Source organism: Plecotus auritus (genome assembly GCF_963455305.1).
Source record: "Plecotus auritus genome assembly, chromosome: 1".
NCBI lineage: Eukaryota > Metazoa > Chordata > Mammalia > Chiroptera > Vespertilionidae > Plecotus > Plecotus auritus.
This window is the reverse complement of record NC_137770.1, coordinates 30,627,575-30,642,403: the sequence shown is the minus strand read 5'-3', so window position 1 is coordinate 30,642,403 and position 14,829 is coordinate 30,627,575. Positions and strand designations below refer to the sequence as shown.

General features: G+C 42.6%; 1 protein-coding gene across 5 annotated transcripts in view; it reads right to left on the bottom strand.

The window, feature by feature from the left end:
- DCAF5 (DDB1 and CUL4 associated factor 5) overlaps positions 1 to 14,829 on the bottom strand; it is a 113,050-nt gene that overhangs the window by 13,112 nt on the left and 85,109 nt on the right. For all 5 annotated transcript variants that reach the window (XM_080657673.1, XM_080657670.1, XM_080657671.1 and 2 more), the window contains one exon: positions 137 to 264. In XM_080657673.1, coding sequence (XP_080513799.1) covers positions 137 to 264 — 128 coding nt within the window. The remainder of the gene's footprint in view (positions 1 to 136; positions 265 to 14,829) is intronic.

Sequence of the window (14,829 nt, the reverse complement as noted above, 5' to 3'; positions counted from 1 at the left end):
TATTTTGTAATATGTCAAAATAATTGAGAATTTTGATAGACGGTTAGTGTGTTTAGATATGAAGTCCTACATACATTTCTTCCAACTGTGAATTGTAATAATTTCTCTAAAAGGACAGAAAAGGAAGTTGCCTCACCTTGATAATCTTTTCTACACCAGAAGAGCAGATCATGTAGGTGTGAGGGTTAAATCGGACCTGGTTAACAATAGACCGATGCCCTTTCAGCACCATGAAGGCTCCATTGACCACTCTACCAATGCCACCTGGGAAGACAGAAGGAAACAAAAATCAAATGAGGAAAGTATATATGTTCCAGTAATGGCAGGCAAACAGCTCTGAACTGGAGTCAAGTTTCTTTATAACTATTCCACCAGCAGATAGCTTAATCTTACAGATAAAGTTGCTATGGGAAGAGGGAAGATGAAATATCTCTCAGCATATGTGCTCTTACCAAGAGCCTTTATTTAGCCTTTAAGCATTGCCCACGCCCACCCACTGTAATTCCATTGTCAATGAAGCTACATCCACATAAAACATTTCATAAGTTTTTTGATACCAAGATAGCATCCAAGTGTTACCTTAGAAAAAGCCAGTCATGAGCAAAATGAGACTGAACTGCTCGGGAACAGTTAGACAACTGAGCCAGGGACAAGCAGAACCAGAAGCATGTAATTATTCAAATGCACAAAAACATCTCTGGTCCATTTGCCCTCAATTTCTATGATGCAGATAGCGAACAAAACGAACAAATATACAAAAACCACTAGGAAATAATGGAAGAAAATATATACTTTTTTTTTTTTTTTTACCCTGATAAAAGGGAAGAACTAAGGATAAAGAGAGGAGATTTGGGTCACTTTTATAATAAGCAGAGCCCAAGTTTTGAGAATCTGAAATTAGAGTGTGTGGGCCTTAATTACATCGCGTATGGATTAAAATCAAGAGGCCACAATAGAAAGCTGTACTTTAAAGACCATCCCATAAACTTTTTTCTTCAATGGCTAAGAAAAGTACCGGAGCCCTGGAACTTGTACCATAAAGGAATATGTCATCATTTATGAACTTGGGATAATCGCAAAGGTTCAACCTCACTGGTCAGGACATCACAGTCACACAGAACACATGCACCCAAGTCCTGAGCAAGGTTGCTTCTGAGCAACCGTCAACAACAGCTCAGTACACACAGGCCAACCTGTGACCCTGGCAAACTGGCAAATATGATGCATTCAGACACAGACAAATGAGTGTTCACTTATCTAAGCAATAAACACCTTCTTAGTCTCTACCAGGAGCATGGCATACCCTAGAAACTATACCCTAGTGGTCTAGTTTCGGCTCCACATTCCATACCATCGCACTCCCAACTCCACCTTGCTCAAATATCATTCTAAACATGTATTGTTTCTGTGTTTGGAAGGAATATGACTAAAACATCACTTCTCTAGAAACATTCTGGCTCGGGGAAGGGGTCCTCTGCTTTTGGCATCCCGATACAACTCCTCTTTTGCCTCATGGAAGATATTCCTCTTTATTGCCATGTAAATATTTTTTTTATGACATCAAGGTCTCAGACTGTACTGATCTGTCCCTTGGCAGTGCCAACTTATGCAGTACTAGGTGCTTACTCTACTTGGTGGGTGACAAAAATATCCTTTGCCTAATCCCCCCACCACATATTTGACATTACTAATATTTGAATTACCCAGAATGGATAATACATTTAAAGCTATTAATATCTCAGCCTAACACCAAATTTGCTAATAAACCATAAAGGAAAAGCTTGACTAGACATAGAACTGTTATGATTTTATGAAGAAAAGTAGGATCAGAAAAGGTTAAGCACCAAAGTAGGATGCCATGACGGAATCCCCTAGACAGCCTCAGTGTCCCGCATTCCTAGGCTGGAGTGAGGGGAGGGAAAAGTAACCTGAGTCTACTCAAAATAAAAGGGATCCATAGGAATCTAAAACAGTTGTCTCAATACAGGAATCTCACCACCACCAAGGAATTCCTTCGAGTCTAATTTTGTTCTATATGAGGTTGATTCAACAAATAGCATTCCTGCTCAAGGTCTCTTCTGAATTCTATGTTTAACAACATCCTACTCCTATCTATACTCCCAGGGGGTGGGTCACTAGCAAAGAAACTTCAGGTTAAACCTAGTACCAATCTCTTGTTTAATCCTACTGCCTCCAAGAAAAGGAATTTAAGTAACTCAGAAAATTTAAGTGTCTTCTTCCACGTCATACAGCTAATAAATGGCAGAGCCAGGATTTGAATCAGAGTCTATTTGGCTATCATGCCTAATCTACTACCTTTCCACCATATTGGTAGCCTTTAAGAAATGAAATGATTTGAATAGGAATGAAGTAAGAAGCTCATAACTGATTTCCAAATCTTTCTAAATCTTTATCTTATAGATTGGTTTTTTCTTTTTTTCTTCTTTGAGAGAGAGAGGAAGGGAGAGGGAGAGAGAAACATTGATGTGAAAGTAAGACATCAATTGACTGCCTCCTGCATGCCCCTGACCAGGGATTGAACCAGCAACCTTTTGGTGCACTGGGCAACACTCAACCAACTGAGCCACACTAGCCAGGGCTGGTTTTCTTTTAAGTCCTGAATTTAAATGGGGTATCAATGCTTGAAAATTCCAGACCATGGAAAAACCGTTTCTATTACTCTTTTGTGCACTGTGACCTCATCTGGTTTATCTTCTTGGTAGCAATCCTATATAATAAAAGCCTAATATGCTAAGTGTCCAGTCGTCTGTTCAACCAAAGCATAATATGCTAATGATATGCTAAGGCTGCTCAACCGCTCGCTATGACGTACACTGACCACCAGGGGGCAGACAGTTGACCAGTTGCTATGACATGCACCGACCACCAGGGGACAGACAGCAGTCGACCAGTCGCTATGACATGCATTGATCACCAGGGGGCAGATGCTCCGACCGGCAGGTTAGCTTGCTATTGGGGTCTGGCTGATTGGGACTGAGCGAGACAGGCCAGACACACCCTGGGTCCCTCTCGCAGCCCTTCCCTGGCTGGCAAACCTCCCGCATCCCTCCTCAGCCCTGATCATGTACCGGTGGGGTCCCTCAGCCTGGCCTGTGCCCTCTTGCAATCCCGGACCCCTCAGGGGACGTTGGAGAGCCAGTTTCAGCCTGATCCTGCAGGCCAGGCCGAGGGACCCCATTGGTGCACAAATTTGTGCACCGGGCCTCTAGTTTGAATATGAAGTCTTCTCTCTTCTTTCCACCCAAACTGATACCTAGAAAGTCTGAAAAAGAGGAGGAAGTCAATAGACCAAGAGACTGATAGGGTAAACAGCTACAGGAAGAATTATTGCTTCCATTTGTTTAAAGTAACCAAAGCTATGTACACAGAATCATAGCAATGAAAGGGCTTCAGAAAGGTTCTCTATAGTTCCTTTTCTGGTTTCCAGGTTTCAAGTGATTGGCTACAGCTGCTACTATATAGTTAGACACAATGATTTTCAGAGAATAAATTTTTATCAGTTCTGGAGATTTGAGTAATTCAGATAGATAAGATTTCTTTATTCTGAAATGGCTAAAGTAAAAATACCAGCATCAGTAAGAACTTGGGGTCTCCTCTCCTTCATTACTTAGCCAGACCCTGTCCATCATTAGATGGATCAAGTTGAAAGGAGTTAGGCAGAGATTATTTCTTCCAACAACTACATGACCTATATATTCCCCTGAGGGTCATCTCTAGACTATAGGTCAGGGGCCTGGTGAGGATCAGCCTCATCCATGGTTACCAAATGAAGCCATGACCTAATGATTAATAATGGGTACCAATGAATAAATTAGGACACACCCAGGAAAAGCGACACTCATCCAATGAGCTGTCATTTATTTGTACAATTTTGTACAAATCGATGATCATTTCTCTGGTGCATCAGTTTGGCCAGCTCAACCAAACATGTTAGCACCACTTCGTAGGTCTCTTTAATAAGTCAAGGCCAAAGTTCCCTTATTTCCATCTTTCCTTTGGTTCAGTAGGGATGCTGGGAGGTGGAGAAGGCTATAAATCACTTTACTCTAAAACCTCAGAAAAATAAAATAATTGGGCCATCTCATAAGATTCCAACATCAGTGACTCACTCACCTACTTTAGGGGGATCAGGAAACACAAGGGACTCAGAGATGACCCCTTGCTTAGAACTCTGAAAAAGACCTTTCTAAAATGCCAAGGCCAAATGTTCCCCTAGAGAAGAGAAGGGTCTAAGCATATAGGTCCTCATTTTCCTCCCCTTCTTTACCTATGCTCCTCTTTTCAAAACATTCAGCCAGAGACTTGTCCCTCAGGCCCCTCAAGGGTCAGGACACCACTCTCATTTCTCACTAACTTGTTACTTCTCTTTTTGTCAATTTAATTTGCTTCAACAAAATCCTCCAAGAATGACTATGCTTTCAACTCAAAAGCTAAAAGCAACCTGGTCAAGTTTTTTTTTTTGGTTTTTTTTTGATGCCTTAGTCTAACAGCAATATCAATCATGCTACAAAGTGGTCCTCAATGGCACTTGGGGCTATAGAACAGGACACTGCTCCCCATCTTCCCCAATGTAGTCTATCAGGAAATTCTGATGGTTTTTCCTTCAAAGTATATCTAGATTACAACCCTTATTGCCTCGGTTCATGCCACTATCACCACACAACTATATAATGTGACACTTTTGCTAGTTCTCCTCATTTCTATGCTTGGCAGCCTCGTTCCCATCGTTTATCTTCAACTCAATAGCTGCAGTGATCCTGTTAAAATAAGTTGGATCATGTCATTCCTCTGCTCAGAATTCTCTAATGGCTATTTCACTCACAATAAGAACCCATGACAAGACACCCTGTGTCGACTTATCTCTATGACTTCAACCCCTACATACTCTCCCCACTCCCTCACTCTGCATCAACACATTGATTTCCTTGCTGTTTCTCATATACACCAGGCATATTTTAACTTTAGAACCTTTGCACTGATTTTACCTGAAATGTTCTTCCCCCAGATTTCTGCATGGCTAACTCCCTCACCACTTTGAGGATTTGCTCAAATGTGATCTTCTCAATGAGGCCTATACTAAATATCCTATCGAAAACTGCATTTCCCTGATCCCCCTCTCCCAATACCACTTCCTGTCCCCCTTATTCTGCTCTACTTTTCCTTTTCCATGGTACTTCTAACTTTTTAAACATATATATAATTTATCATGTCTATTGTTCATTGTCTATTTTCCCTTTTAGAATGTAAGCTCCATGTTGGCAGGGTTCTTTTGTTCCTCTGTTGTACTCAAAGCCTATAGAATGGTGCTGATCATATAGTAGGTTTTCAGTAAATATTTGATAAATGAATGAAAAGATGTGAACGTATTAGACCATAGGATATAAGCATGCAGGGGAAAATGCAGTCTGTATTAATGGGCTCCATCATCCAACATGTGGATTGGATTATCCAAGTGTTTCTCTTAATCCATCTTTCTGCTATCAGTTTTGAATGTTTCATTTTCTTCCTTTCTTTTTTTATAAATTTAATAAAATCTTTATTGTTCAGATTATTACAATTGTTCCTCTTTTTCCCCCCATAGCTCCACTCCATCTGGTTCCCACCCCACCCTCTGCCCTTATGCCCCCCACACTGTCCTCATCCATAGGTGTACGATTTTTGTCCAGTCTCTTCCCGCACCCCCCCACATCCCTTCCCCCCCGAGAATTGCCAGTCCACTCCCTTTCTATGCTCCTGATTCTATTATATTCACCAGTTTATTCTGTTCATCAGATTTTTTTATTCACTTGATTTTTAGATTCATTTGTTGATAGACATGCATTTGTTGTTCATAATTTTTACCTTTACCTTTTTCCTCTTCTTCCTCTTCTTAAAGAATACCTTTCAGCATTTCATATAATACTGGTTTGGTGGTGATGAACTCCTTTAGCTTTTTCTTATCTGTGAAGCTCTTTATCTGCCCTTCAATTCTGAATGATAGCTTTGCTGGGTAGAGTCATCTTGGTTGTAGGTTCTTGCTACTCATCACTTTGAATATTTCTTGCCATTCCCATCTGGCCTGCATAGTTTCTATTGAGAAATCCACTGACAGTCGTATGGGTGATCCCTTGTAGGTAACCAACTGTTTTTTTCTTGCTGCTTTTAATATTCTCTCTTTGTCTTTTGCTCTTGGCATTTTAATTATGATGTGTCTTGGTGTGGTCCTCTTCAGATTCCTTTTGTTTGGGGTTCTCTGCTCTTCCTAAACTTGTAAGTCTATTTCTTTCACCAGGTGGGGGAAGTTTTCGGTCATTATTTCTTCAAATAGGTTTTCAGTATCTTGCTCTCTCTCTTCTTCTGGCACCCCCATAATTCTGATGTTGGTACGCTTGAAGTTGTCCCAGAGGATCCTTACACTATCTTCATATTTTTGGATTCTTTTTTCTTTTTGCTTTTCCAGTTGAGTGTTTTTTGCATCTTTGTATTTTAAATCTTTGACTTGATTCCTGCGATCCTCTACTCTACTGTTAGACCTCTGTATAATATTTTTTATTTCAGTCAGTGTATGCTTAATTTCTAGTTGGTCCTTTTTCATATCCTCGAGGGTCTTGCTAAATTTATCGGCCTTCTCTAGAAAATTCTTGAAAAACCTTATAACCGTGGTTTTGAATTCTATATCCAGTTGTTTGCTTTCCTCCATTTCTTTCATTTGTGGTCTGTTTGTCTCCGCATTTTGGCTGCTTCCCTGAGTTGATAGAGTGGCTTTGTGTGCGAGGTGTCCTATAGGGACCAGTGGTTCAGCCTCCCCAGTTACTTGAGGTGGACACTCTTGGTGCACCCCTTTGTGGGCTGTGTGCACAGTCTTGTTGTAGTTAAGCCTTGATTGTTGTTGGTATCACTGGGAGGAATTGACCTCCAGGCCAATTGGCTGTGAGGATCAGCTGTGTCTACGCTGGGAGAACTTCTGTGCTGGAGACACCCTTATGGGAGAAGACTTGCAAAAGCCTCTGTGCTCAGCTTGGATGGGGTGGAGTCTCAGGGCGGAGCAGACAGCCTTGGTTTCCTGTCAGCCCTGCCCTAATAGGCCCCTGTGTCTCAGTATCCCATGGTAATCGCTGCAAGCACCTCTGAGAGAAAACCGCCCTCCAGTTCCGCCCACTGCCAGACAGTCCAGTTTCTCCCCAAATGAGTCTGGGTCCCCAGAGTCTCGCCCGGAACTGGAGTTCAGTGCAGTCGGGAGCTTTTGTTTCCCTCCCGCTTGAGAAAGCCAGCCGCATACTCAGTTGCCCACCCTCTCCGTGCGTGCGCCTCGGTACCTCTGCCTCCTGCAGCTTCTCTGAGTCTCAGTGTGCTTTTCTCTTTCCTGACAGTCCAGTTTCACCCCGTATGCGTCTGGGTCCCCAGAGTCTCGCCTGGAACTGGAGCTCAGCGCAGTCGGGAGCTTTTGTCTCCCTCTCGCTTGAGAAAGCCAGCCGTGCACTCAGTTGCCAGTCCTCTCCGTGTGCGTCTCAGTACCTCTGCCTCCTGCAGCTCCTCTGAGTCTCAGTTTGCTTTTCTCTTTCCTTCTAGTTGTAGAATTTCTACTTAGCCAGCCTTCCTGTGGTTCTGGATGGTGTCCGTTTTGTCCTTCAGTTGTTGTTTTGAAATTGTTGTGCGAGGCAGCAGTTTAGGTGTTTACTTATGCCGCCATTGTGGTTTCTCCCTTCCTTTCTTTCTTTAAGGTATTTTTACTATGGTAAGAGCAGAGAAATAAAGGGACTAAAATCCTACCTATCCTTCATGGTCCTCTGAAATGCAAATCCCATGAAAATTTTACTGATACCCACAATCTCTTCAAGCCCTCTTTAATCATCCTTTTTATGGGCCTTGGAACTCATTTTTAAATTTAGAGTACCACACATATGTACCCTTTTTTCATCTCCCTTAGATTGGAAGTTCTTTGAGGGCAAGAAAGTGTTTATCTTTCAATTGCTCATAGGGCTTTGCATAATATAATGTCTTATATAAGGATACCCAATAAACAAACAAATTGAAATAAATGCCCTCATCATTTTCTCTGGAACAAGGCTTGAAGGAGAAGGCTAAGGCTATTATAGTGGAACCTAAGTTCTTGAACTTAATTTGTTCCGGAAGGCTGTTCAAGAATTGATTTGCTGCCCTGACCAGTTTGGCTCAGTGGATAGAGCATCGGCCTGTGGACTGAAGGGTCCCCGGTTCAATTCCGGTCAAGGGTATATACCTTGGTTGCGGGCACATCCCCAGTAGGAGGTGTGCAGGAGGCAGCTGATCGATGTTTCTCTCATCGATGTTTCTAACTCTCTATCCCTCTCCTTTCCTCTCTGTAAAAAATCAATAAAATATATATATATATATTTTAAAACGAATTGATTTGCTAAAAAACTGAATCATTTTTTCCCATTAGAAATAGTGTAAATGGGATTAATCCATTCTAGACCCCCAAATGATTCTGTTTTAACATTTCTTAATTGCCCGTGATCATTGTTTCATCAGCACTTTCATACCCTTTGCAACATAACATTAGCACTCTTTTTTTGTTGTTAATCCTTACCCGAGGATATTTTTTCCATTGATTGTTAAAGAGAGTGGAAGGGAGGGGGAGATATATATATAAAGAGAGAAAGTAACATCAATGTGAGAGAGACAGATTGACTGGTTGCCTCCCACATGCACCTGACCAGGGCCAGGGATTGAGCCTGCAACTGAGGTACGTGCCCTCGACTGGAATCAAACCTGGGACTTTCAGCTCGTGGGCCAACGCTCTAACCACTGAGCAAAGTGGCTAGGGCAACATTGGCACTTTTGATGGCCTCTTTATGTTTTAAAATTTTCTTTTTTAAGCTCTACTGTTGTTCTCACATCTTTCCTTTTCACTTTGCTGTTATCACTAACCTTCTTAGGACCCAGAGAGTGACTTACTATATAATCCTATATAATAAAAGGCTAATATGCAAATAGACCAAACGGCAGAACAACCAGAACAACCGGTTGCTTTGACATGTGTTGACCACGAGGTGGCGTGTGCAGAACATGGCAGGCATCAGCCACGGCAGGATGGTGGAGCAGGTGAGTGGGGGTGCCAGACCAAGGCGGGGCACTGGTCGCCATCACTGGGATGAGCCTCTGGTGGTTACTGAAAATTCTTTGCTTCTGCGCAACATGGTTCCCCCTAGCGCTCGCACCTGCTGCTGGTGCTGGCCTTGCTCGCACCTGCTGCCAGTGCCAGCCCTGCTTGCACCCACTGCCGGTGCCCAGCGCCAGTCCCAATAGCTCAGCACCATCAGCAGGTGAGAGCGGCGGCTGCCAGCCCTGACCACCCCTGAGGGCTTCTCCACCTCCCCCTGCTCCTGAGTGGCGATTGGGACAGCAGCCGCCACTCACACCTGCTGCTGGCACCAGCCCCAATAACTCCGCACCGTCAGCGGGTGCGAGCAGGGCGGGCACTGTCAGCACACAGGAGTGGCGGCAGCGGGAGCAGGGCTGCTGGCAGACAGGGTACCAAGGGCCACAGTGGGAGGGGCTGGGCGGGGGCGCAGAGGATGGGCTAAGACCTGCCCCTGTGCCTACTGCAGCCTCTCGGCCCACAGTTCCTTTCAAGGTGCACGAATTCATGCACTGGGCCCCGTTTAATAATAATAAGTAGCAACAAAAGCAAAAAAAAAAAAAAAAAAACCATAAAAAACAAAAATATCCACAGCACAATTTCATGAGATGTTAACAATGCAAGGTTTAACGGTAAACTGAGTCATACTCATACATTCTCTCCTTTGTTTGACAAGTAACTGATCATATCAGCAGGAAAGTGTTGCTGGGTAGAGAACCAAAGTGTTGTTCAACAACCGAGACATTCTTTCATGAACAACTTGGTTGAGAACTGAATTGTTTAAGATGGAAGATATTTGAGAACCAAGGTTTGACTGTATCTACCAAATGAGGTTTGATAAGTACCTGTTGAGACAATCTATTTCATTCCTGACTCCACTGGTAGAATTAAGAATTTATAGTTATAGCTCTGGCCAGTGTGGCTCAGTTGGCTGAGTTTCGTCCCATGCACTGAAAGGTCTCTGGTTCTATTCCTGGTCAGGGAGGGCATGTACCTAAGTTTCAGGTTCAATCCCTGATTGGGGTGCATATGGAGAGGCATTAGATCGATGTTACTCTCTCACACTGATGTTTCTCTCTCTCTCTCTTCCTCTCTCTCAAATTAATAAGAACACTTTTTTAAAAGGAAAGAATGTACAGCTATAAGAGTCAAGGGACTACTTCTTTTCTTTGCTATCATTCAAAGAGTTTTCTAAACATCCTGTTAGCCATTCCAAAAGGCCTGAGTGAACAACCCTAATATCTCCAAGTTTCAAACCATAAAGAGAAGTACAGTCAGGGTACTGACAAGACAGAAAGAGTAGTGACTATCTCCTGGGGATCATGAGACACTTAAGAGTTAAGAAAAGCCAGATGGGGACAGGCAGTGCTGTCAGTAAAGCTCAAAGCGCCCATAGACAGCAATGCTTAATTGCATCAATTAGACTAAGTTCTTCTTTCATCATCTGTACTTCACATGTGCTTGCAACCAACTACTTGTACCAATTAAAACCAGTTGTTCTTCTAATTACATGGGGAAAAAGCAGGTGCCCAGGCCTAACTCATCGAGAGTCAACGCAGGTGTAGAAAAAGGAGGAGACAGAGCATGCACACATAGGCAGGCCTCTGAAAATGCATTTACAGCTATTTCCAGTATACTTCATCAGCCTACTGGCAGTGGGGGTAGCTGCAGTGACTTGGCAATGAAACTGCATGTCTACCCCTCCCATTCAGGGAAAAATTTGTTATATAACTTCCCCCCTCTTAAACTACATAGTCAAAAGCAACCTTCATGCAAAAACAATGTAACTAACCATTCCAGAGGGCACCAGAGGGGGAATAAATGATGATGGAAAAAATTGCTATGAAAAAAAGAAAGGGGGACCTTGGCCAGTGTGACATGGTTGGAGTGTCCTTCCATGCACCAAAAAGTGGTGGGTTGGATCCCAGTTCGGGCGCTCTCTCTCTCTCTCTCATAAATCAATAAAAAATAGTAACTACTGAATGGCTACTGAGTACCCTCACAATATCCCTAAGAAGGTAGATATTACTATTGTTATTGTTAACCTTCTTATTTTACAGAGAAAGAAACAGAAGTTTGGCCCTGGCCAGTGGGACTCGGTTGGTTGAGTATTATTCCATGCACTGAAAGATTGCCGATTCCATTCGTGGTCAGGGGCACATGCCCAGGTTGCTGCCTCCATCCCTGGTCGGGAGGCAGCCAATCGATGTTTCTCTCACATCAATGTTCCTCTCTCTCTCTCCCCTGCTCTCTCCCTTTCTCTCTGTCTCAAACACACACACACACACACACACACACACACACACACACACACACACAAAAAATATTTAAAAAAAACAAACGAACAGAAGCTTGGCAAGATTAAACAATTTTTCCAAAATCTCCAACTAGAAGATGAATGGATCAGGAATTAAAATCCAGGCCTACCAACTCAATTACATTCTGCTTCTTTCCATAAACAGTAAGGTCTTAGTGTAGAGGCATGTCTCAGGGGAAGCAACACTATCTGTGAAAATCCTAAGCCCTTTCCAACAAGATCCAGGATAATGGGAAGGAGAAGGTAATATGAATATTTTCTAGAGACACCCACCTCCACCACACATTACCAAATCCATTATGTCCATACTTAAGTTACCAGGGAGAAAATGCTTTGGAAATTATGGATCTACTAGGGGCCTAGTGCACGAATTCGTGCACCTTAAAAGGAACTGTGGGCCGCAAGGCTGTAGTGGGCACAGGAACAGGTCTTGGCTCATCCTCTGCGCCCCCGCCTGGCCCCTCATGCTATGGCCCCAGTGTCTGCCAGCAGCCCCGCTGCCACCGCCACTGCTCCCATGTGCTGACGGCACAGAGTGATTGGGGCTGGCGCCATCAGTGGGTACAAGCAGTGGCTCCAGCGATGGCAGTGGGTGCGAGCAGGGCCAGCGCCAGCAGCAGGTGTGAGCGCTGGGCAGGACTGTGGTGCGTGGGAGCAAAGAATTTTCAGTAACCACCAGAGGCTCGCCCAGATGACGGGAACCGGCACCCCGCCTTGGTCTGGCACCCCCAATCACCTGTTCCACCATCCTGCCGTGGCCGACGCCCGCCATGTTCTGCGCTCTGCCACCTGCTGCTGACACCTGATATGTTCTGTGTGCGCCCCCTAGTGGTCAGTGCACGTCATAGCAACAGGTTGTTTGGTTGTTCCACCATTTGGTCTAGTTGTATATTAGGGTTTTATATATATAGATGGGCACTGGTCTTATTTTACATAACAATAGCAATGTCTTACATTTGAAAGCACACAATTTTCAGAAAGCTTCTAAGACTATTAAATCATCTCATGAGCCCAGCCAGCATGGCTCAGTGGTTGAGCATTGACCTATGAACCAGGAGGTCATGGCTCGATTCCCAGTTGGGGCACTTGCCCAGGTTGCAGGCTCGATCCCCAGTATGGGGTGTGCAGGAGGCAGCCAATCAAGGATTCTCCTCATCATTGATGTCTCTCTCTCTCTCTCTCTTTCCCCCTCACCCTTCCTCTCTGAAATCAATAAAAATATATTAAAATGAATAAATAAACAAATAAATATTTTTTAAAAATCATCTCATGATTTGGGGCAGTAGGTGCAGAGGCAATTTTATAGAAGAAACTGAAGCTCAGACAATTGTTGTTACATAATTTGCCTCAAATGGATCACTGGATCAGCTACTTAGAGGCAGCACTGGACATGAAACCAGGTATGGTTTTAAGCCCAATGCTCCTTCCAATATACCACAGTGACTCTATACTTAACCACAGGTCTATTTATTTTCTTTTCAGAATTATCACAGAAAAAGATGCTCTTCCTACGTGCTGCAGAGGTGTAAAACATATTCTGATGGGCTTTTTTGCCACAGTAAAATTCCCAGTACTATTCCTCCTCTAATTTTTAAAGAGGTTTTTAGAAATGAGTTACTTTGTGACATTAACTAAAATATCAAGCCTAATCTTGCCAGTAACAAGTTTTACAATGGATTTATATCCTATATCTCAAAATGATTTTCTCAACCCACTAGGAAGCCTGATGAGAATTACTTAGCCAATTCGTTGTCAGTGTTGTTTATATAATGAATAAATTTCATCTCTCTGGAGTTTATGTAGCAAAAAAATTTCCCCAGTGATTGTCAGTCTTTCTGAACAGAAGAGCGAAGAAGAAAGATGCCCTTGCTTTTGGCTCACACTCAGGACTTCTCTCCATCCAGCTCTCCCAGCATTGGGCATGCACTGTGAAGCACACAGCAGGCATTCAATAAATGCTGATTGCTTGTCATCTGATTATGCCACACAGCATATAACAGCAAACCAACTTCAGACTGCCTTAGTATCTTACGTTCAACTGGCATGCATAGAGAGCTAGTTCAGCCTCATTCCATTTGTTTAAATCAAAGAGGCAGTAGATTAGATTAGAAATCTCCCGACAGACTTTTGGTCCTTTAAGCATTCTAAGCTAGAATCCAAGAACCACATCTAGCCCTTATATGTTATGTTTAGCTTGCTGAACTTTGCCAAATATTTTTTGAACTATGAATTGCCAAGGTTTAAAAATAGAGAGATTACAGAGAAAAATAAGAAGTGCTCAGTATCCCTGAAGCCAGGTTGAAGGGTAGGGCTGTAAACAGGATGAACTGAAAGCCTACATAAAGAGCAATTTCACCATCACACCCTTCCCTCAGTACACATGGTCAGGAAACTACCCCTTCCCCACACAAAAGCAGAGGCCTGGGGGTTGTCAACTGAAAGAGATTTTTGGACTGGGAATAGACACATATGGGGGAATGGGGATTAAACAAATATCTGTGTATAGATATGAGATCCATAGTTCTATTCCCCTATTTGGCTCTTGGTACCATAGTTCAACTGCTAGGTAAATATCCTCCTGATAGGAAATCAAAGATTCTTACGTGGGGAAACTGGCTAATTTCAGTAGTAGAAAGCCAATGGACAATGGACAAAATTTAAAACTTAAAATATTATGTTTATGTTATCAGAAGAAAAAGAAACTTGCATTTTTAAAAAAAGCTTTGTAATATTATTTGATTTAAAATGTATGTACCTGTATTACTTTGATAATAAAAGTACTTAACTCTAAACATAGTAAAAAGTAAAATAAAATGAAAAAAGAACAAGGAAGGATAGAAAAAATTTTTTTTTTAATGTGGGTTAGAATAGTAGCAGGAAGACTGAATCCCCAAACGAGCCTAGGTTTGCTAAAAATAATCCAAAAAAGTACGTTAGTTACTTGCAAAGCAAGATGATGATTAAAGAGACAGCCTCACTGTGACAGACTGATGATGCAAAGTTGAAGTACAGAAAAAACAAACACCTCAACTACCAGTTAGTGAATCTAACAAGAGAAATAATTATAAGGTACTGTCCTTCTGTACAATGAAACCCAAGCACCAAATAAAAGATATGATCCAGGACCAACCACATAGCCCATGAAGAAACTATGGGGTTTCCAGCCAACTCTGAGTATGAGTGGATCATGGGTTCTGTGACCTCCAAAAACAGCTTTTGTGGTCGTGTGTACTTTCTGAAACACCATGTAGCAAGGAGCCAAAGTTTTTCTCTGTTCTAGTCAGATTACATCTGTTGAACTTATTCATTATTCAGTTAATCCTTAAACAGAGGTAGAACAAATCTAGAGGAAAGAAATGAGTACACCCAAGAAATCGGTATCATTTCGTTG